This window comes from Zootoca vivipara, chromosome 9, assembly GCF_965207765.1.
Source record: "Zootoca vivipara chromosome 9, rZooViv2.hap1.1, whole genome shotgun sequence".
NCBI classification, from domain to species: domain Eukaryota; kingdom Metazoa; phylum Chordata; class Lepidosauria; order Squamata; family Lacertidae; genus Zootoca; species Zootoca vivipara.
In genome coordinates this window covers 63,940,733-63,964,226 of record NC_142592.1, presented here as the reverse complement: position 1 = coordinate 63,964,226, position 23,494 = coordinate 63,940,733, and the positions used below count along the sequence as shown (strand labels likewise).

General features: G+C 48.4%; 1 protein-coding gene across 1 annotated transcript in view; it reads right to left on the bottom strand.

The window, feature by feature from the left end:
- The window catches only part of SFMBT2 (Scm like with four mbt domains 2), a 66,186-nt gene that overhangs the window by 42,073 nt on the left and 619 nt on the right, over window positions 1-23,494 (bottom strand). The window contains exons 2-5 of the mRNA XM_035127388.3: window positions 15,179-15,339; window positions 13,886-13,980; window positions 12,160-12,400; window positions 145-233 (exon numbers count right to left, since the gene is read on the bottom strand). Coding sequence (XP_034983279.3) covers window positions 145-233; window positions 12,160-12,400; window positions 13,886-13,980; window positions 15,179-15,284 — 531 coding nt within the window. The 5' untranslated portion in view covers window positions 15,285-15,339. The remainder of the gene's footprint in view (window positions 1-144; window positions 234-12,159; window positions 12,401-13,885; window positions 13,981-15,178; window positions 15,340-23,494) is intronic.

Here is a 23,494-nt window from a genome sequence, read left to right as displayed (position 1 = left end):
ACAATCAATGCTTTCCTTTCCGCCCGCAGCATCGCCAGATCTGGGCTAAAAAGCGAGGAGAGGAGAGTCAATTTGACAGTCTTAAATAATCGTACCACCACAAACAGTGCAGCACTCAAGAGGATATATTAACTCAATACATACGCCTTCCAGTAAATTTGCAGGCGCCGTTCGCGAGCCCGTCAAATCACGTATGAGGAATGCCGTCCAGTCCGAGTATTTCTCCTTGATAGCTGGAAAAGCAGGGCGAGCACATGGTTAGCTAAGGCGACAGATTCTGACCCGTAAAAAGGCTAGACCGGAACATTACAATAGAGGCAGATTGTACGAGGTAGCTTCCAAACTCTATGACCCATCACAATCTCGGTCCAGTAAACTATGGTTTGCAGGTAACATCCGTCCCAAGCCACTTGAGTTTCCATGGTGGAAGAAAGGCAGGAAATCCATGAAAATAAATAAATAAGCAAAAAAAAAAGGGAAAACAGAAATTCAACAGTAAAAAGTAACAGTGAGTGTCCATGGAAAAATTAGCACTGCGTGGATTTAGGTGTGAGCCAGGCATGCACACCCCAAAAAGTGGACATCCCGTATCCCAGAAAAACAGGGACATCCCATTTTTTATCGTGAGAGAAAGGAGGCGTTGTTTTTCCCAGGAGGATATCGCAGTGTGAAATCATGTGCTATCACAGCGCCCAAAACGGCCACTGTTCTCTTGTGTAAAAAAAACGGGAAGATGGCATCTGGGAACATGGCGTCCTGGTTTTTGCCTTCAGGGTGTTGGGATTTGCGAGGTGGCAGGAGCTATCCAAAGGGATTGTGTTAGCAGCAGTGAAAGTGGCGGCCAAAACTGTGGGGATGAGAGGATTTAAAAAACCAACAAACAAGGCTGGATTTACAGCCAGCATCCAGGCTCCGACATTAGCAGCTACCAGCAGATCCATCAACGAAACGGCAGATGACAAAAGGCTGTAAATGTTACCAGCAGAATCAATAGATGGCATCATTTACCGGCTGAAGGGGACCGATTGTATGACAAGGCCTAAACAAAGCAGCAAGATGTAACCGTTATGAATGAGCTATTTAATTAACTTGTCTCCCAGCTGGTTCTTCAAGGGGGAAGACACGGGCAAGGCAGCCAGGCCCAGCCCAGCCGCTAAGATACTCTCACTCCAACCAGGGAATAGCATCAGTTGATTTAGGGTAGTGGCTGGTGTCCATTGTGACTGGTAGGGCAGAAGAAGGCAGGGGGGTCAGAAACAGGTGGGGCAGGGGCACCAATGGGGCAGGGCGGAGCTGCACCCTTTGCCTGGCTTGCTAGAAGTGCAACAGCAGGAACCATTCATAGAAACACAGGATGGTGGAGTTGGAAGGGAACCCCAAGGGTCATCTAGTCCAACCCCCTGCAATGCAGGAATCTCAGCTAAAGCATCCATGGCAGACGGCCATCCCAACCTCTGCTTAAAAATCTCCAAGGAAGGAGAGCCCACCATCTCCCGAGGAAGGCCGCCCCACTGTCAAACAGCTCTTACTGTCAGAAAGTTATTCCTGATGTAGAGTCGGAATCTCCCTTGTTGTAACATGAAGCCGTGGGTTCGAGTCCTGCCCTCCAGAGCAGGAGAAAACAGGCTTGCTCCCTCTTCCGTGTGAGATATTTGAAGACTGCTATCCTATCTCCTCTCAGTCTCCTCTTTCCCAGGCTAAACATACCCAGCTCCCTCAACCGTTCCTCATAAGGCATGGTTTCCAGACCCTTGATCATCTTGGTCGCCCTCCTCTGCACACCTTCCAGCTTGTCGACATCCTTCTTAAATTGTGGGGCCCAGAACTAGACATGGAATGTGTGACTTATGGAACTGACAATACTGAGCTAGATCAGGCATCCCCAAACTGCGGCCCTCCAGATGTTTTGGCCTACAACTCCCATGATCCCTAGCTAAGAGGACCAGTGGTCAGGGATGATGGGAATTGTAGTCCAAAACATCTGGAGGGCCGAAGTTTGGGGATGCCTGAGCTAGATGGACCAATGGTCTGACTCTGTATAAGGTGACTTTCTATGCTCCTGAGATTCAACCCCCCCCCCCCCAAAAAAAAATTACAGGCCTGACCTAAGGAAGACAAACTGTTCTTTTTTCGGCAGGTTATATGTCCAGGTGTTGTTGGACTACAGCTCCCATCATCCCTGAGTATTGCTCATGCTGGCTGAGGCTGATGGGAGTTGGAGTCCAACAATGCCTGAAGATTCATGGCTTCTCCATCCCTTATTTAGGGCAGCAAAAATATTCAATCACATCCCTGCACCTGACCTCTGGGTCCTCTTTGGCTACATGGGGGGGGGGAATGGGGGCCTGCAGCATCGGCCCTTCTGATTGGTAGACAGTATGAGGCCTCCAGATTGGCCAGGCATAGAATATAAATATGCAGAATTTCTGCCCTGTTAACAGAGCAGCGCTTTATTCCAGGCACACTTTCGGTTCAGACTCCGGTCTATCAGCGCCTCTGTGATTAAATTCACCTTATCCAGAACAAGTGTATTGCTTATTACATTTCTGCTTTTATAGCTTCGTGCAAATCTATTTAAACTAGGGGAGGGGGAATGCAAAGGTGACTGCTCTCATCCCTTGTAAAAAAGAAAACATTAAAATAATAACTAACCGTACAGTATTACACAATGCTATCTTTGAATAGCGTCTCCAGAGGAATTAGCAATTTTATGGCCGTGGATATAAAGTGCTGCATTAGCTGGAAGGTTCACGCATATAAACGGGACCTTCTTTTCCCCTAGAGACTTTAAGGCTTGCTCTCCGCTTTCTCTCCGAGCCTTGTCTAGTTAGCCTGCTTACTTCTGTGTACCAAAGGTCAATAGTTAAATTCATTAGAGCAATATTTGCTGTCGGGAAGGTATTTTCGTAGGGGCTTTGAACTTAGCCAAGCCTGATCTTGGCTGCTTGGGGCAAGGAGGAGAAGAAATGTTGCCAGATAGTGGCTTTCATGAAATGATCATACCCAACAGCTGCCCTGGGGTGTATGGGGTGTTAGGGGAGGGTAATACCTGAGAGCTGGACTATAAAGAAGGCTGATCGCCGAAGAATTGATGCTTTTGAATTATGGTGCTGGAGGAGACTCTTGAGAGTCCCATGGACTGCAAGAAGATCAAACCTATCCATTCTGAAGGAAATCAGCCCTGAGTGCTCACTGGAAGGACAGATCCTCAAGCTGAGGCTCCAATACTTTGGCCACCTCATGAGAAGAGAAGACTCTCTGGAAAAGACCCTGATGTTGGGAAAGATTGAGGGCACTAGGAGAAGGGGACGACAGAGGACGAGATGGTTGGACAGTGTTCTCGAAGCTACCAACATGAGTTTGACCAAACTGAGGGAGACAGTGGAAGACAGGAGTGCCTGGCGTGCTCTGGTCTATGGGGTCACGAAGAGTCGGACATGACTAAATGACTAAACAACAACAACACCTGGGGGGGCCACGTCTTGCTCCTTCTGGGGTCATTTGTCCACCTTTGGTCCCCACCCTGCACTCAGCTCTCACCTGTAGCGCCTACAACTGCTGTCGCACCCCAGGAATCGCTTCAACTGGCCAGCTAAACCAGGTGAGGGGAGCCGATGGCTCTGAAACCCTCAGTGACTTAGGAACTTTGTCTGCATGCGAAGTCAGGCGTCACACTTGCAGACCCCTTTGTGCCACCGAGTAGTTCTGTCAACAAGACTGGTGCCTGAAGCCAGCTCCTTGGGGATCGTGCCATCTCCCATTATGTGGACAGACAGGTTAAAGGACCCCTGGACTGGGTTAAGTCCAGTCAAAGGCGACTATGGGGTTGCGGCGCTCATCTCGCTTTCAGGCCGAGGGAGCCGGCGTTTGTCCATAGACAGTTTTCCGGGTCATGTGGGCGGCACGACTAAACCGCTTCTGCCGCAACGGGACACCGTGACGGAAGCCAGAGCGCATGGAAATGCTGTTTACCTTACTGCTGCACTGGTACATATTTATCTACTTGCGCTGGTGTGCTTTCGAACTGCTAGGTTGGCAGGAGCTGGGACAGAGCAGCAGGAGCTCACCCTGTTGCGGGGATTTGAACCGCCGACCTTCCGATCGGCAAGCCCAAGAGGCTCAGTGGTTTAGAACCAAGCCAACGTAGACGTTGCTGACACAGGAGTGCAAACATGCTGGGAATGCGGGCTTGGAAGAGCACACAGCCAAAGATTTATTGGTTCTTCCAGGCCCTAAATAGTTAGAGATCAAGTTAAGGTATTGGGGCGGGAGGTGATACCCTTCCCTAGATATCTGATATGAGTGCATCAGTCTTCAACTCCCTGTTGCCATGTCCTGTATACTCCCTTCAAGCTTGAGATTGGAAGCAGTTTGAGGCAGAGACCTTTATTTCCTTTCCTCATGCTGCAGAGTAGCATTTATTTACGTCTATTAAATAATGCCCCATCTCCCCTCATATAATTGATATGTATGTTGCACCACACAGGGCGATAGCACAATAAATCCTCTTCATCTCCCTTTGTTTCCTCCCCAAATCAAGTTCCCAGCTGTCATAAAGGCGGTGTTGGCGAGTGGATATTTTCATATAGCGCAGGGTCATTTCACTAAAACGGTTTCGCTGCCTCCCAGAGCGGCGGTTATTCATTTCGAGCGTCCCATAAATCTGAGCCTCCTTATTTTTTACGACAGGCACCGTCCATCTAGCCTGCCATGAGGATGTTGTTTCAAAAAATAAAGGATTGGTGCATGCAGTGCTCCAAGAGGCTGCCAACCGTGTTCATTAAGTGAGTTCAGGCCTGCACAGGAAGTTGTCAAATACAGAGTCAGACCAATGGCCCCTCTAGCTCAGTAAAGTCTACCACACTTGCAGTGGCGAAAGGGTTGTCCTTGAAGGGTTGTTGCTTACACACAGGAAGTGTCACATCAGTAGTCAATGGAGAGAACAGATCCTACACCAAAATTGGTGGGCAAAATTTGCATCATGGTTAGGACTGCATAGCCCCCTCTCTTTCTGTCCCAACCCCTCACTTTTTTCTCCCTTTAAGAATCAGGATCAGGCCAGAGTCCCACCGAGTACAGCATCCACAGTGGCCAGCCAGATGCTTCCAGGAAAGCCTGCAAACCAGAACAGGGGTGAGAGCGACAGGTGTGCTCCCCACCAGGAAGTGATGCTCAGTGGAGATAGAAGACCAGCTGTCTGTCTCAGTTAGCAGCCACCTCCGTGAATTTGAAATGATGACATTTGGATTTGAGGACTGAAGTGGCTTCGTACGCTTCCCGAACGCTGCAAACCCAGAAGTGACTGTTCCGGTTTGCGAACTATTTTTGGAACCCGACAGGGCTTCCGCAACTTCTGATTGCAAGATTACTTCACTGCTTGTACCTCTCCATCAGCTTCGCCACCTTGCAAATGCAAGGCAGGGTGTTCACCCTCCTTCTCTCACTCTCGGTGCTTCCTCCCCAGAGTCTCTCTGCCAACGGCCCCCACCCCACCCCCTGCTGCCTGCCTTACAACCCGTGCAACCGCCTTCAAGCTTCCTCCTCCTTAGTCTCAGTATTGCCCTTGTAAAATTCAGCAGCAAGGAGGATGGCGGGGTAAAGCTAGAATCCGCTGGGTCTGCTGGTTGTCGGCGCCTCCTACTGTTGGTCTCCCAGCTTTCTAAAGGTAAAGGGACCCCTGACCATTAGGTCCAGTCATGCCCATGTGGCGCTCATCTCGCTCTATCTCGCAGTCAGCTTCCGGGTCATGTGGCCAGCATGACTAAGCCACTTCTGGCGAACCAAAGCAGCGCACGGAAACGCCTTTTACCTTCCCGACGGAGTGGTACCTATTTATCTACTTGTACTTTGACGTGCTTTCAAACTGCTAGGTTGGCAGGAGCTGGGACCGGGCAACGGGAGCTCACCCCGTTGCGGGGATTTGAACCGCCGACCTTCTGATCGGCAAGCCCTAGGCTCTGTGGTTTAATCCACAGTGCCACCTGCGTCCCAGCTTCCTACCCTACCTTAAAAAGGGCACCAGTCACCACTAGGATCCCACCCAGAGAGTGCTGATTCCCCATCTCAGCTCTGCAATGACTGGGTAGAGACTTTTCAGTGGTGACATCCATCTTTTGAATATTCCCTCCAGGAAGCTAGCTCAGCACAAACCCCAATATCTCTTGGGCACCGATTTTTTTATTTCCCAGTCATTATTTTCATTTACATGCCGCTCCTCCCCCCAATGTAAAAAAAGCTGTTGTTGTCTTTCAGCCAACATGATCTTATCAATATCCTCAGCAGATTCAGCTCATCCCCCTCCCCCATTTTTATTTTTTTTAAAAAAACAGCAACTGATCTCCAAAACCAGCAACTTAGCTTGTGGAAAAACAATTAGTGAAACATTCCCCCCCCAGCTTTCCAACAAAAAAATTAAAAAATCCATATTATTATTATTTAATCTGAAAGAGGAGAAGGGGGTGGAGAGTCCCCAACAAGCTTTAAATACAGCACAGCATGCAGAAAGAATCCAATATCAAGCCTGACTGAAGGAGTTGATTAAATTAGTTCAATTTAAAAACCTAAACAAACCCTGAAGGTGGCTCCTTTGTATACTGCTAAATCATTTACTACCCGAGAAGAACTGAACGGGCGCAAAATATTCATCCATTAAATCTTCCATAAATTTCCACTCGATATTTGGCCGCAGCCACAGCTTTACTTAGAAGTCATTACATGCCATTCATTTGGCTCCTGATGTCCGGGCATTTCACACCACTTCTTGCTTTGCTCGCAAATTATCTGGAACTTCTTGCAAAGGGCACTCAAATTTCTTTCAATGAAGCAGGGCTGGGGGCCAGAGGTCAGCGACAGAGCATCTACCTTACCTGCATGCAGAACGTCCCCAATTCAATCCCCAAAATCTCCAGGCAGGACTGGGGAAAACTCCCCGTTTGAAACCTGGGAGAGCCACTGCCAGTCAGAGTTGCCAATAGCAAGGTAGATAGACCAATGGTCTTAGCTGGTAGAAGGAAATTTCCCATGTTCCTCTGGTTGTTTACCAAGAAGCTCGTAAGCTATGGCAAGCACATGCCCAGGGCCGGCTCTATCACTGGGCAAAGTGAGGCAGCTTTCATTCCAGTCGAATTCTGGATGCAGAATATGGTGATGGGGCACCATCCAGTCCTTTGCCCAGAGGAGCAAAATGTCTTGGGCATTTTCCACCGATGATGGGAATTTATTTATCATGTCGTTCATATCCTACGTTTCTTCCAAGGAGCTCAAACTGGCGGACGTAGAACTGTAGAGTTGGGACCCTGAAGATCATCTAATCCAGGCATCCCCAAACTTCGGCCCTCCAGATGTTTTGGACTACAATTCCCATCTTCCCCGACCACTGGTCCTGTTAGCTAGGGATCATGGGAGTTGTAGGCCAAAACATCTGGAGGGCCGCAGTTTGGGGATGCCTGATCTAATCCAAGGTTTCCCAAACTTGGGTCTCTGGCTGTTTGCACACTACAACTCCCATCATCCATAGCTAGCAAGACCAGTGGGCAGGGATGATGGAAATTGTAGTCCAAAAACAGTTGGAGACCCAAGTTTGGGAAACCCTGACTTCTAGTCCAACCCCCTGCAATGCAGGAATATGCAGCTGTCTCATACAAGATTCGAACCTGCAACCTTGGCATTATCAGCACCACGCTCTCACCAACTGAGCTCTCCAGACATGATTTCTCCCCACCCCATGTTGTCTTCCTCAGGTTGGGCGGAGACTATGGCTGGTCCAGAGAGCTTCATGGCCGAGGGAGGGTTTGAACCCTGGAATCCCTGGTCAGAGTCCAGCACTCTAACCATTACACCACACTGCTGACAAGCCAAGAACAGTGTGCTAGTGCAGGGCTAGGGAACTGGGTCTGGTCAGAGGGATGGATCCAGAACTGGCCCAGCCACCCCAGGCTTCCTTGACAAGCGGCCACAGCCAATCACCTGACATGTGACAGCCTGGATAGCTCAGTTGGTTGGAGCAGGGGTCTCCAGACTACGGCCTCCGAGGCTCTTTTATGCGGCCCCCGGGGACCCCCGCTGCCCACTCTTACCAGCGCAGCTGCCAACTTCTGACCTAGAAAAGCGACAGAAATAGCTTGTGCGCACGCGCAAGCGTCATTTCCGGTGTACTTCCGGGTCGGAGGAGGTTTCTGCACATGCGCACAAGCTATTTCCGGCGCTTTCCAGGTCGGGAGTGTGCCAGAAATAGCGTTTGCGCATGCGCATGGGCGCGCACAGCCACGCGCTCCCGTGCGCGCTCCCCCACCCTCCGGCCCACCATGCAATCGACGCAGCGGGCATCTGGCCCAAAGCCGGGTAGGTTTGGGGACTCCTGGGTTAGAGCATGGTGCTGATAATGCCAAGGTTGCACGTTCGATCCCCGTATGGGACAGCTGCATATGCGCCAGGCAAAAACATTCCTTTTTAACCAGGCCTTTGGTTGATTTGATTGACATGCTATGGCCTTTTAAAATGTGGTTTTCTTGGGGGGGGGGGTTTATTGGGTTGTTTTTATTTTGATTATATTTTGTGGTTTTATATTTTGATTTTGTTCTGTGAACCGCCCTGAGACCCTCCAGGTATATGGGGGTATAATAATAATAATAATAATAATAATAATAATAATAATAATATTCCAGCACTGCAGAGGGTTGGACTAGATAATCCTCAGGGTCCATTTCAGATCTATGATGATCTGGGAATTCAAATTGAAAGGAACAGCCGCAAAGGAAGAATTGGGAGTGCAGATTGAGTGACTCGCTGGAACTCACAGGAAGTGAGAGTGCACATGTGCTCAGATCCTGCTTGCGAATTTCCTACGGACATCTGGGGGACCGCTGTGAGAACAAGATGCTGGACTAGTTGGGCCACTGCTCTCATCCAGAAGCCTCTTCTTAGGAGAGCCTTCCGCATGCTGCCCAGAGCCGCATAGAGGAAATGTGAGATATAAAGGTAGCTCATCACAGGAACCAGAAAAGCCAGTGCAATGTTCTTGCAGGTGGGGTGCAAGCAGACTGTGGCACCTCTGTCCCCGACCACTACATAATGAGAGCCGGCAAGTTAAATGGCTCGATTTCATACGGCGGGCTTAAAAGCAGTGTCATTTGGCAGCTGCCTCTAGGAAGCTAAAGGCTAAATCAAACCTCATCGATTTGCTCATGTAAATCAATCCTGTCCTAATGAAATCTGCAACATTTGAATAGGAAGGATTAGCGATTGTTAGGTCAATTGGGACCGGGGAGGAAGAAAGCACAGCAGTCTCTCAACCCAGCCCCCACAAAAACTGCATCTTTGAATGCCATCTAATGAAAGTATGGATAGCTGGAATCTAGGACAGTGTTTCCCAAACATGGGTCGCCGGGCTGTTTTTTGGACTACAACTCCCATCATCCCTAGCTAGCAAGATGAGTGGCCAGGGAAGATGGGAACGGTAGTCCAAAAGCTGCTGGAGACCCAAATTTTGGGAAACTTTGGTCTGCACGGTTAAGCTCACATATATGGTGAGAACCAGGAAGAGCAGACAACAAGACATGCCTCATTGAGAAATGGATATTTTTTTCTCTCCAGTGTACTAGAGTAATAAGGTACAGGATAATGTAAACCCACTTGTGTTACTGTACTTGGAACCTGCTGGTATTAATTCATTAGGTTTGATTTTGGAGTGGAGATTTGTTCCTACATCTTTATTTCTTCTGCTTTTGGTTTTGCATTATTTGGCATCTGTCAACATACCTTGCTATAAAATATACGGAGGAAAAACATGCTTATTTTGCAGGTTAAAGGTAAAGGGCCCCCTGACCATCAGGTCCAGTCGTGTCCGACTCTGGGGTTGCGGCGCTCATCTCGCTCTATAGGCGGAGGGAGCCGGCGTTTGTCCGCAGACAGATTCCGGGTCATGTGGCCAGCATGACAAAGCTGCTTCTGGCGAACCAGAGCAGCGCACGGAAACACCGTTTACCTTCCTGCCGGAGTGGTCCCTATTTATCTACTTGCACTTTGATGTGCTTTCGAACTGCTATGTTGGCAGGAGCTGGGACCGAGCAACGGGAGCTCACCTTGTTGCAGGGATTCGAACCGCCAACCTTCTGATCAGCAAGCCCTAGACTCTGTGGTTTAACCCACAGCGCCACCTGGTTAATAGCCTTCTTAAATTGTGACGCTCAGAACTGGACACAGTATTCCAGGTGGGGTCTGAGCAAGACAAAATAGTGGTCCACAGTGGCTGCCAGAAGCGGGAGAGCAGTAGGAGGACGCATTCCCGGCCCTATCTGGAAATGGCAGGAATTGAACCTGGGACCTTTCCGCCTCCCCTGCAGCTCCTGGGTTTTGGACTCCAACTCCCATCAACCCCAGCCAAAGCACCTGGTGGGAGTCCGAAATATCTAGGCTGCAGGAGGCTATGCTAGACGGTACTCCGAGGTTATTTAGCAAATGTGCCCTATCGTGTCTGGAAACGCAACGCACCACATCAACATAAACTAGGCACAACTCAGCGTCTCCACGAAGCCTCCAGCTGCAAACCAGTCATTATAGCACTCAATAAAAACTCTTCCCTTTTGACCCAAGCGGATCATGATTCACTTGTCTCTGCGAATCCCTTCTCCCCTCCTTGGCAAAATTACAAACCACACTGTAAAAGCAGAGTTGGGGAGGGGGTTGGCAGCTAATGTACACACATCTCCATCTGAATTTTCTGGATTCACAGCTAGCTCAATTTTCAGATCCGTTTTCTTTTTTTCAGTATGTCCGTATGTGCTCGCATGAGATAAGGTTCAGGAAAGGAGGACAGAAGTCGGCCTGAGAGCTCTCGCATGGGTGCCGTTGAAAGATTGCTACCTACACAGCGATTTAACTTTATTTATTCATTCAATTTCCATCCTGCCTTTCCTCCCGAAGGAGGGCAGGGAGGCAAACACAACCATAATAAAACAGTTTTTAATACATTGCATTTTTTTTTATTTGGTAAACATTATTTGGCTGGAGAAACGAATCACAGAATTCGGCTAAGTGTAATTTTGAAGGACAGCTGTGTTTGGGTTGACATATAGTTTCTGAAAGTGCAGATTTGATAGAGCTACCGACTGCACTGGCTACAGATTAGTTTCCAGGCCCAATTCAAAGTACTGGTCTTGACCTATAAAGCCTTAAACGGCTCAGGAACACAATACCTCAAGGACCGCCTCTTTCCATATGGAGCTATCCGGACCCTGGGGTCATCTTCTGAGGCCACTCTTCGTGTGCCTCCTCCTCAAGAGGTCTGGAGGGCGGCAACACGAGAACGGGCCTTCTCTGCAGTGGCTCCCCGTCTGTGGGATGCTCTCCCCAGGGAAGTTCACCTGGCGCCTTCATTATACACCTTGAGGCACCAGACAAAAACGTTCCTTTTTAACCAGGCTTTTGGTTGACCTGATCAACACCCTATACCCTTTAAAATGTGGCGTTATTGGGTTACTGTTTTCATTTTGATTTTATATATTGTGATCTTTTTTGTGAATTGCCCTGAGATCTCCGGGTATAGGCGGTATATAAATTCAATGAATGAATGAATGAATGAATGAATGAATGAATGAATGAAGTTTCTCCTTCACCCCTACTGCAATCCTGAGCTACAGCCCTTCTAAAGGCAAAGGGACCCCTGACCATTAGGTCCAGTCGTGACCGACTCTGGGGTTGCGCGCTCATCTCGCATTATTGGCCGAGGGAGCCGGCGTATAGCTTCCAGGTCATGGGGCCAGCATGACAAAGCCACTTCTGGCAAACCAGAGCAGCACATGGAAACGCCGTTTACCTTCCCGCTGTAGTGGTACCTATTTATCTACTTGCATTTTGACGTGCTTTCGAACTGCTAGGCTGGCAGGAGCTGGGACCGAGCAACGGGAGCTCACCCCGTCACAGGGATTCGAACCGCTGATCTTCCGATCAGCAAGCCCTAGGCTCAGTGGTTTAACCCACAGCGCCACCTGGGTCCCCCATGGCCCTTCTACACTGAAGTTATTTTTGCGGTGGCAGATCGTTTCAGCCAGATGAAGCTTGCCAATGATCAAAATTCGCAGGTAGAACAGAGACACAACGCATCCCTAGAATACTAAGCAGAAGAAATTGGCCAACTTCGTCATATCAAGATGCTAGACTTACCATTGGGAGGCATCAGAACTTTGTTGTTCTGGGTGCACCAACCCACAGGGTGGAGATCGGCTGTCATCACATCGCACCAGAAATCAGCTCTGCGGTCGTCTTCGTAGCCGCAGTAACGCAGCAGCAACAGCTGCCCGCATGTGGTGATGATGGTTGCCACCCAGTAGGTCTCTGGATTGTGTTTGTTGGCCACCTCTAGCTTCATGCCAGGTTGGAAACTGCTCTGGAGACTGACTTCCACCTTCCCCAAAAGAAGAAAAGAAACAGGGTCGCTTTGGCATAATGAACAGGAAGGAAGCAAGATACGATTCCCCTGGAACAGCCTTTCCAAATGTGCAGGTCTAAATGTTTCTAGACCTAGTACGGTCTGACGCCGTTTCCCTTCCTGCCGCAGGGGTACATCTATTTATCTACTTGTACTGGTGTGCTTTCGAACTGCTAGGCTGGCAGGAGCAGGGACCAAGCAACGGGAGCTCACCCCGTCGCGGGGATTCGAACCGCCGACTTTCCGATCGGCAAGCCCAAGAGGCTCAGTGGTTTTAGACCACAGCGCCACCCGCATCCCTTCTCACAGCGGTAGGCCTGTGAGAAGCCCACAAGCAAGACCTGAGAGCAACATCACTCTCAGGTGCACTCTGGGCAACTGGTATTCAGAAAAATACTGCCTCTGGCAGCGGTGCTAGAACATGGCCTTATCCTCCGTGAATTTGTCTAACACATTGAAAAGCCATTCACATTGGTGGATATCGCTAACTCTCATGAGAGAGGATTTCTGTGTTTAACTAGTAGGGTTGCCAGACTCAATCGTGGGCAGGACTTCTGTGCCTTTAATTGCCCTGCTCTCTTTTGAGTCTGGAAACCTTAAAGAGAAACCAGCAGACCCTTTGCTTGGAAATTAAACAAAGGGTCTGCTGGTTTCTCTTTAAGGTTTCCAGACTCAAAAGAGAGCAGGGCAATTAAAGGCACAGAAGTCCTGCCCACTATTGAGTCTGGCAACCCTATTAACTAGGCCAGGCATCCCCAAACTACGGCCCTCCAGATGTTTTGACCTACAACTCCCATGATCCCTAGTTAAGAGGACCAGTGGTCAGAGATGATGGGAATTGTAGTCCAAAACATCTGGAGGGCTGAAGTTTGGGGGGGGCCTGAACTAGGCACATGTTTTCAAGCAGTGTTCGAAATTAGCCAAGCGCCAAGTGCATTTTGCACCTGGCTTTCGATTTCCTGCGACCAAGAGAAGATGCCTGGGTGCCAGGATGGCGCCCGGCATCTCCACCATCTGATGATCCTTGGATCTGGACTGTGTTCACACACTAATATCCCATCCTGTAGAAATCTATCAGTTATATTTTTATCTGCACAATCAGAATGAATTTCTGGAGCAGGAGTAGTCAACCATTAAGAAAAAGAGGTCGGAACAGGCCAAAATACATGGCCTGAATCAAGTGACTTTTCTTCTTTAGCTTCTCAAAGTTCTCAACCGAGCTCAAGGTTGTCATCTGAACTTGCCAGCTGTTTAACTGAGAATCAATCCCAGTCATTTGAAAAAGTAAGACTTTAAAGCTGTCTTGCCCTCAAATGGCAACCAGACATTCTGTTTTGGTGACTGTAAGCTTGGTGTAAGGAGCCATTTGGCACCTAGCTGAGATATCTGAAGTTTCTCACACTGTTTTGCAAGGTTTCATCACTGGTAATGAGGACTAGAAACTCCAGGCAAAATACCTACGTGCTTAAACGAAGTGTGAGGGGCAGCACAAGATCCTGTCTCTTCCAAGTATTCATCCCAGTTGAAATCAACGTCTTCAGAATTTGAACTTTCATCTGCTTAATAAAAAACAAAAAAACAGATATGTTATGTGTTCAAGCCAGCTATGAGGTCTCATGTTGTACAGGTTATGTGAGAAAATGAAGAATGAGCAAATAGGCTCATTAGAAGCATATTTGAATAGCTTTGCTTAGTTGCCTTTCAATCACTTCCCTCGCTTCTCTAATACGTTTAGTGGCACAACTCCAGCTGTTTATCAGCTCCGGAACTTAGTCAACTCTTGTCTACTCCACGAAAAGGTGGGCTTCTGTTAGGGTAGCCTTTTCTACATCATCATCATCAAAAAAAAAAGAGGGAATGTATCGCCACAGGAAAGAAAGGACAAAGGCACAAAGATCTGCATAAAGTTTGTGTGTGCTAATGTATAGATTTTAAAAAAATAATCTACAATTTAAAATCAATATAAGAGCATAAGAAGAGTTTGCTGGATCAGGCCAATGGCCTATCATGCCCAGCATCCTGTTCTCACAGTGGCCAACCAGGCGCCTGTGGGAAATCCGCAAGCAGGATTCGAACACAAGAGCCCTCTCCCCTCCTGTAGCTTCCAGCAACTGGTATTCAGAAGTGTGGAGGCAGACAGAGCACATTAGCAGCCTGAGATGGTCCTCTCCTCCATGAGGGATGTCTCTAAGGCCGTCTATGCTGGTGACCATCCCTGCCTCCAGTGGCAGGGAGTTCCAAAGTTTAAGTATGCACTGCGAGAACAAGTACTTTCAAAATGTGCTGTGTCTCACCGGGTGGTTGGGGAAGGCATGTGGGCCTGCTGCCCAGGAGCTGAGCACTGACGAGCAACTTCACATTCCCCAGTTTCCTTAACATTTTGTGAGAACTTTAAAAAATAATAATCATTGCAAACTGATGCAGGGAAGCGAAATTAAAATTGGGAAATGGAGAGCAACCCAAATGGACAGATTTCTCCATCCCTGCGTATTAGCTGTATTTATTTCTATCCCAGCTCTCTTCCGATGGCTCAAAGCAGCGTGTTCTCCCCTAGTTTGTCACCCATCACAACATCCCTGTGAGGTAGGCTAGGCCAAGAGTTCGGGGTTGGCTCAAGGTTGCCCAGCGACCTTCGCAGCTGAGTAGGGACTTCAATCTAGCCATGCATGGCTCTTTCCAACACTTCTCTTAACTGCTGCAGTACACCAGCTCGTAAAGCTGTCTTAAGCCAAAGAAAGAAAGAAAAAGGCCCACCTGAATCAAACTGTTCAGCATCCCCGTTGGCTAGGTTTGTATTTTCGTCCAGGGAGAGGTGCCGAGTCTCTGTCATGCTGAAGATCACAGGCCCTCTTGTCTCCATTGCTCAGAGAAAGGATTCGCTGAGCCCTAATTCATCATCACAGAGCACATCCTTCCTGTAGCAAGGAAGAAAACCTTTCAGTAATCAATATACGATTTCCCCCCCCCCCCCCGCTCTCTTTCACATCACCTGGCCCCCAGAGCAAAAGATTATCTCCAAATATACATACTTGGAGCAAACCCACCATAATTAATGGCCCTAACTTAGTCATGAGAGCTGGACCATAAAGAAGGCTGATCGCCGAAGAATGGATGCTTTTGAATTATGGTGCTGGAGGAGACTCTTGAGAGTCTCATGGACTGCAAGAAGATCAAACCTATCCATTCTGAAGGAAATCAGCCCTGAGTGCTCACTGGAAGGACAGATCCTGAAGCTGAGGCTCCAATACTTTGGCCACCTCATGAGAAGAGAAGACTCCCTGGAAAAGACCCTGATGTTGGGAAAGATGGAGGGCACTAGAAGAAGGGAACGACAGAGGACGAGATGGTGGGACAGTGTTCTCGAAGCTACGAACATGAGTTTGACCAAACTGCGGGAGGCAGTGTAAGACAGGAGTTGCCTGGCATGCTCTGGTTCATGGGGTCACGACAACAACAAAACTTAGTCATCATGCCCATTAACCTCAATGGATCTACTCAGAGTACCATTATAGCATTGGCTTAGTGACAAGTTACCCTGAAGGCTTCTGGGTGATTTGTGTCAGAAGAGGATGAGGATTGCCCGGGGGGGGGGGGCAGACCTTTCCCACTTAGAAACACATTCTGACTTTGCAGATTCTTAGAATCATAGAATTGTAGAGTTGGAAGGGATCTAGTCCAATCCCATCCAATCAAGCTTCCAGTCCTAGTCACGTGATCCAGGGCTTACAAATTTTGGCTGGCCTTGGCCAAACATGTGGGGTTGCCATGTCCCTTGCCGCCACCCGAGAAGTGGAGTTTTGTTCCTAACTCCATACGGTTTCTCTGAAATTGAAACAACATCCCCCCCCCATAAAATGCTTAGTGGGGCAGAGAGAGAAATAAGCTGTGCAAATTGCTGCCACTAATGATGTGAGAATTTCTCCCCTGAAGAAATTGAGTGGGGCAGCCCCCCTCTTGATTTCTCTGTCAGCAAAAAAAGCGGAGACACAGAATTCCCAGAGGGCTGCTTGCACAAGTCTATCGAGACACAGAATTCCCAGAGGGCTGCTTGCACAAGTCTATCGTTCACAGGAGTCGTCCCTTGACGTTGCAGCTGTGAGGTTTCTATGACTGTTGTTGTCAAAGGTTATATAATATTTCAAAACTGCGCTAACATAAACACCAAGTAACGAAACACGCTGAAAACAGCATACGACTCTGCATTATCAATGCACTCGAACCCACGGCTTCACATTACAAGAAAGGAGATTGCAACTAAACATCAGGAAGATGCTTCTTCTGGCAGTACGAGCTCTTCGACAGGGGAACAGTCCTCCTCGGGAGGTGGTGGGCTCTCCTTCCCTCAAGGTTTTTAAGCAGAGGTTGAATGGCCAAGCCAAAAATAGTACTGCAAGATTATGATGATGGTGATTTCTAGACTGCCCTTCAACCGAGGATCACAGGGTGGCTTACAAAATATAACCACAAAAAGGCATAACATATTAATAAAAAACCATTCACACACACATGCACCCCACACATTTTAAAAGGCCATGGGTTCTTTAATTAGCCAACGACCTGAGAGAAAAGTTTTTTGAGAGCAATGCAGGATCCATAAGGAAAATCATGTTCCGCTATGTGTTTCAGTCCAGCAGATACAAATTAATTTGGATAAAAAGGCCGGCCAAACGAAACACAGTTGGTGGAGCACGAGATTCTTTCTCTCAGGGTCGTGGGTTCGAGCCCCGCATTGAGCAGAAAGATTCCTACATTGCAGGGGGTTGAACTACCGTAGATGACGCTTGGGTCCCTTCCAACTCTAAGATTTTATTATTTCAATGCATTTGCTGTTCTAATACATCCCAAAGAAGACATATTTTCCCATGAATTCATTGAGCGGAATTACTGTACTTGCACCCTCCCAGAGCAGGTTTAATGATAAGAGTTTTTAAAGCAATGTATATGCAGCCAAGGATGTAGCAGATTTTCTACACTGGCTAGGTGTCTTTTTGGTCCCATTCAAAGCTTAGGATTCTATAAACCCCAATAAACCATAGCTGACTTCTGTTAACCGCTAGCTATTTTGGCTCCAGTTAAAAGCCACTACTTCTACCTGCGAAATGAAGTTTGGACTGTAGCACACATTATGAAGGCCGTCACTTAGATTTAAGGAGTCTTTAATCAACCATATGAATTTTGTTTGATTCATTGAGGGATTCAATTTGCATACATTTACATGCAGGTGAAAACAATAGTTTCACAAGCAAGGAGTGTGGTTGCTTTCTAAGGAAAGTGATGCCTTAGAATGGGCTGTTCCTCCCAAGTGTAAAAAGGGGGGGCAGAGATGCCTCTTTTAAAATGGGAACTTCCTAAAAATGTATAATCAGCTGAAAGGATGCCCATAATTAACCATGTTTATGATTCCTGAAACCAATTAATAGATTAAGCATTGCAGCATATTACAAAATATTGTGCCAGATTGGAGGAGAAATGAGTTCCTTTTCCTCTCTTCCCCCTTCCCCTTCTACTTTCTTAAGAACCAACCAAAAGAACTTGAAAGAATCCTTTTCCACCCCTAACATTCCTACGCTGTCCTTTTCTAGTTTTAAATTTAATATCTGCAAGCATTTGAAGTGGTAAAGCGCTATAAATCTTTACAGAAAACTCATGTGCTTTTAACAAAAAATGAAAGAAGGCATGGGGTGGTTCGGAAATTTTAGACAGTCTGGACTTATGGCAGAACCCTCCCCCCCCCAAAAAAAACACTTTTGAAAATTGGATTGCTGCTGCAAGCCCTTTCTTGGCACTCCAACAGTATTCTCTCCTCTGTCCTCCTTTGGCTATGCCGAGATTCGAACACAGAGCCTCAGAGTGAGATGCTCGAGGCTTTGTGGCCTTGGAAAGAGGAGAGTTTGGGCTTATTCACACAGGTGGTCCCAGCCTGACTCCTCCACCTGACTTTCACAGGTTCTCTTTTGTCAACTTTATCCTTTCTTGGATGAATTTCCCCTCCAGGCTCCCCTTCCAGCCACTATCCTCACACAAGGATCCTGTGAGGAGTCGACTAAATAAATTCAAAGGCGCTGTGAGCCCAAAGGACCCACCCAGAGAAGAGGCTGCCTACTGTGTCTCTGTGATGAGTTACAGTTCTGAACTTCCTTCCTTCCAAAAACCAGCTGCTTTGAGAGGTGTGCGGATTCTGCTACCTTACTGTATTAGGTGTGACTCTGTCACTCTAGGTGCTGAGACATAGCCAGATTTGCTTCCCTCCCGGAGGAGTCTGCCCAATGCATCTCTGCATGAGTAGCTGCTCCAGCCTTTCCTCCTTACAACAGAGGCCTCTGGTAAGTCTGCATTTGAGGCGATTGAATCACTCACCCCTGAGATTCATGTAAAATCCCTAGTGATGAGGGTTCATAGAATTGTAGAGTTGGAAGGGACTAGTTGGAAAGGACTTCCAAGGGCCATCTAGTCCAACCCCCTGCAATGCAGGAATCTCAACATGCAGTCCCATGGGTATAGCCAGGATCTATGTTGGGGGCGGGGGCGGGGCACCCAAGTGACCACAGGGAACATTTCAATTTCAAATATTCTGATTATTTCTATTTTTAGTAAAGTATTTTTATTTATTTACTTGATCTGCTCTCCTCCACACCCATGCCCAGTCTCTCATCCAATTTGAAACCCTATCAGACCCTGCTTAGCTTTGCAAAGGTGCTAGCAGTTTTATTGCTGCACCACTATAGGAGGGGTTGGGTGAAGGGTTGAAAATCTCAACATTTTCACAATATACCGGTAGAAGGCGAACCCTTTTGCAAACAAGAGTGATGCCTTAAGGCCAGTTTTAAGTTTGAAGGGGCTGTGACAGGGAAGCGGCAATCCAAGTCCTGGGAAACAACTGGCTAAGGAGGATCTTTTTAAAGGGAAAAACCTGCACATCTGGTGCAGATGTGCTGTGCCTCCAACGGCAGATGGCTGCAAAGGGTGACCTCTGCAATCCAATCCCGCAGGCGGCAGATCCACTTACACAGAAAAGGCTCCCCTGGCTTGCTGCTGATGGGAATTTGCAAGAGAAGGAACACAGAAAGAGAGTTCTTCCAAAAACAAAAAACAATGTTCCAGCAACACAACTGAAAATCGACTCCCCCTTAGCCTCACTGTTGGCTGGTGATCAATCTGCGAGATTATATATATCCCGTATATATAATGTCCTAGTGTGCGAGTCAGCCCCTCCCCCAACTTTTTAATTTTATTTTTGCAAAGTGACTCAAAACTTGACTTTGGAAAAAGTTCCCAACCCTCCTTCTCTAGCAAAGGCAACCGCCAACAGCGAGAAATTCCGCCCTGCTTTTAAAGCAGACTGCCGCCCACCAGCGCCTTTAGAATTATAATTTTAGAAATCCACTTTCTTTTCTACCACGCAGAGAGGGCGGCGCTGTCTTGCGAGGCGCTCCTTGCGCCGATCCAGAAAGGGAGGCGCTCGCGCAGCACCGCGCAACTTCAGCCGCGCGGCGGATTTCCCTTTTCCTCCTCGCCCATCTCTCCTCCCAGCGCAGGCATGCTTCCTCGAAACAAGTCTCAGTTCAAGGGGGTCTACCCGCGAGTAAGAGTGTGCATAGGATCGGATTACGGGGTTGTTTAAGTAGTTGCACTCTTTTTACGTCCTCAACAAACATTTACGTATGCAAGCCTTCTTTACGTAAGGCAACTCGGGGGTAAAGGCCACTAATCGCAATGGGCTTGCTTCTGAGGACATTCACACAGGATCGTGAATTGCATGCTTTGCTTCGGAGTCAGCCCCGCAAATCCTCGATACCGAGCCAACATGCGTAGTAGGATCAGGTGCAATTAAAAAGCAGGGAAACGCGCTTAGCGTTGCAACCCTGCTCGGAGTAACCAAACTACAAGGCTGCGATACTACGCGATGCGCGCGCACACACAGCGGCCACTTAGGGGCAACGCAACACAGGTTGCAATCCTGCAAACACACCCAGGAGCAAGCCTTTCCGAGCGCAGTTTTTTTAAAAAAATATACTTCCGAGTAGTCACCGCAAAGCGTTGGCAAAACAGGCTCGACCTTCCAGAAAACGTGGCTCGGCTGCCCATCATAAAATAACCGCATGCGTTTTCTTGAAGAGCAAAATTTGGGGGAGCGGGCGCCTGCTTTCCACGCAGGAGGTTGCATCCCCGATATCTCCAGGTAAAGGCTGGGAATATATGACAGCACGGAGCCCGATGGAGAGTGGCGAGAGATAACGCTCAGTCCTTATTGACTTAGTACAAGTCAAGTTTCCTATCTTCCAATTTGGAAAGGGCTGTAATGGCTGGTACCCACTGGAACTGATAGGGCAGAAGGCAGGGAGCCCAACAACAGGGGGCGCCAGAGCCAGTGACATGCTGAGCCCACTCGCGCTAATTTTGTCTTCTTCCCTGCGGAGTTCTGCTCTATCTATCATCTATCTGTTTATTTTGGAGCTCAATATGGTGCACATCCCTCTCCCCTTCATCATCACAACAACCCTGTGAGGTAGGTCTGGCTGGGAGATGGGTGACTGGCCCAAGGTCACCCAAGGAGCTTCATGGCTGAGTGGGAATTCGAACCCTGGTCTCCCAGGTCCCAGTCCAATTCTCTAACCATTAGAAGATACTGCCTCTCAGCGCAAAACTGAGACAAAGGAGGTTGTAAGCAAGAAGGGAGACGGGGCAGACTTGGGTTGGTGGGGCAGCGCCTCCATTGCTTTAAGGGGGCAGCTTCCACTGGCTGCGGCTCCAGAAGGTCCTCGGTTGAGTCTCCTGCATCCCCATGCCTGCAGAGTAGACAGTGCTGGCTGAGATGGACCCAATGGTTAGGCTTGGTTAAAAAGCAACTTCCAAGGTCCCTCGAGTCCAGACGCTTTTTATAGTCCAGTCTGTAGTCGTGGCTTCCAGATGTGATATGACACTGGATTTGTTGGAGTTCTTTTTAAAAAGTGGAGGATTCATGAGGATCCGTGTAGATCCGCGTTTTACTCTGTTCCGAAGCGAAGCAAGATCTTCTCCAGAACCCGGGGGCACATCTTCATAAAAAGCACAGCCTGCTGTTTTTCCGCAAGAGTAAGAGACAGACCATGCCGTGATTCGTTGGCTATCTTGGTTGCCCTCTCCCCCCCCCCCAAAAAAAGATCCAATCCCGCTTCGGATCCAAAGTCCACACCATCACCGCTCGCTTCCTCCCTGCGCCCCTCGCCGCAGACTTTGGTCTCTGTCGATCGTTAACGCGTTTTCCCGCAGATAAGATCTCAAATGGAAAAATTGGGTAGGATCCTGCCAGCTCTACGTGTGCCCAGCCCACGTCTACTTAGAATCCAATAACTGTAGAGTTGGAAGGGTTCCCCAAGGGTCATCTTGCCCAACCCCCCTGCAAGGCAGGTATCTCAACTAAAGCGTCCACAACGGGGGCCATCCTGCTGCCTTAGACAGAGTCAGTCCAACCTCTGCTTAAAAACCTCCAAGTCCATCACCTCTAGTGGGAGACCGTTCCACTGGCGAACATCTCTTGCAGTCAGGAAAGTCTTCCTGGTGTTTAGTCGGAATCTCTTTTCTTGTAAAGTTTTTTTAAAAAAGCATCTCCTTTACTTGGAAGTAAATCCCAACTTGTTGCGCAGGGCTTCACCCCTGCTGCCGCTGCCGGTACTACCCATACTACTGAGATAATTGGACCCAATGGGCACTGACCGGCAGCGACTCTCCAGGATTTCAGGCAAGGGTCTCTCCTCTGCTTTACGCTGCAATGGCAGGCACTGAACCTTCTGCATGCCAAGCAGATGTTGAGCACTTGTGAGCTACAGCCCGCACGGAACCCTGGCCAACAAACGAGCCCGAAACCAAAAGCAGATGCAGAACTGTACTCAGTCCAAGCGTGCGATCATTTACTCGGGAGCAAGCGCCGTAGGATACAATTTTTTTGGGGGGGGGCTTCTGAGGCAGCCAGGATCGGGCCGTCTGCCTAGTTGCAGCGACACTTGCCTGCAGTCGGCTCTGGTGTAGCTTACTCCGAAGTAAACCCTACCGCGCGAGGCGGGACCAAGCGTGCAATCCATAGTTTTGAGTGCTCATGTATAGGATTGCGTTGCGCTGCACGGCTCTAACCGGCCAGCCACTAAGCAGATCGCGACAAAATCAGCAGGTTAGAGAACTCGGGCTGCCGGATCCGAAACATGCTTACTCAGGAGCCCCAGAGATTTCCGCAGGATTTACGCCCAAGTAATGTGCCTACATAGGATGGCGTAGATTACACTGGAACACACGCATTTCTCCGCCTTCCTCTACTCCACTTTAGGGGGGGCGTGTTTATTTTCAGTTTGTAGAGAAGCCTGAAACCCGCCATGTTGAAACTGTCAAACCTCTTTAAATACCCATTTATACCGCAGTTACATAAAGGGAAGTAAATCAATGAAGGGGGGGAGGGAGGGCCGGGAATTAGTTTGGGGCGAATTTATACACATATCTAATAATCTGTATTCCATTGATCCGTCTCAGTTTCCCGTCCCTCCCTCCCCGGCTCCATGAAAGTGACTCAAAAATCGTAATTTTTTTTCTTTCCCTCCCTTTCTTTCAGTAAATTCTAAGCCGAGATCACATTAGATTTTTTTTTATGTCCAAAAAAAAGGTAGGGGACCAGCCTTCGGTTAATCTGGCGCGTTTCCAAATAGGAACTGGAGTATCCACGCGATGACATTAAGCACGAGCCGCGCATTCCGCTCATCTCAACTCGCTAGGGCACAGATCCAAAAACGTGCCTTGCAAAAGGAAAAAGAATACCTCAACACAGAAAAAAATGCGTGCCCGCCAGCGCGCGCACACACACACACCCAACAGCCGACCTGACGCATCTTTACGCAAAAGTAGGTCCAACTGCATGCAATGGATCGGACCACCCTAGGAAAAATCGTGCATATTGGATCGCAACACCTCCCCAAAGAAATGCACCCCAGCGTGATGTCATCCAGAATCAAGCGCGGGTTTAGGCGCGCCTAGAACTCTATGCATAGGATCGGGCGCACAACAACCCCCCACATACATAGGAGAACCCTGAACTTGGAATAGCTGATT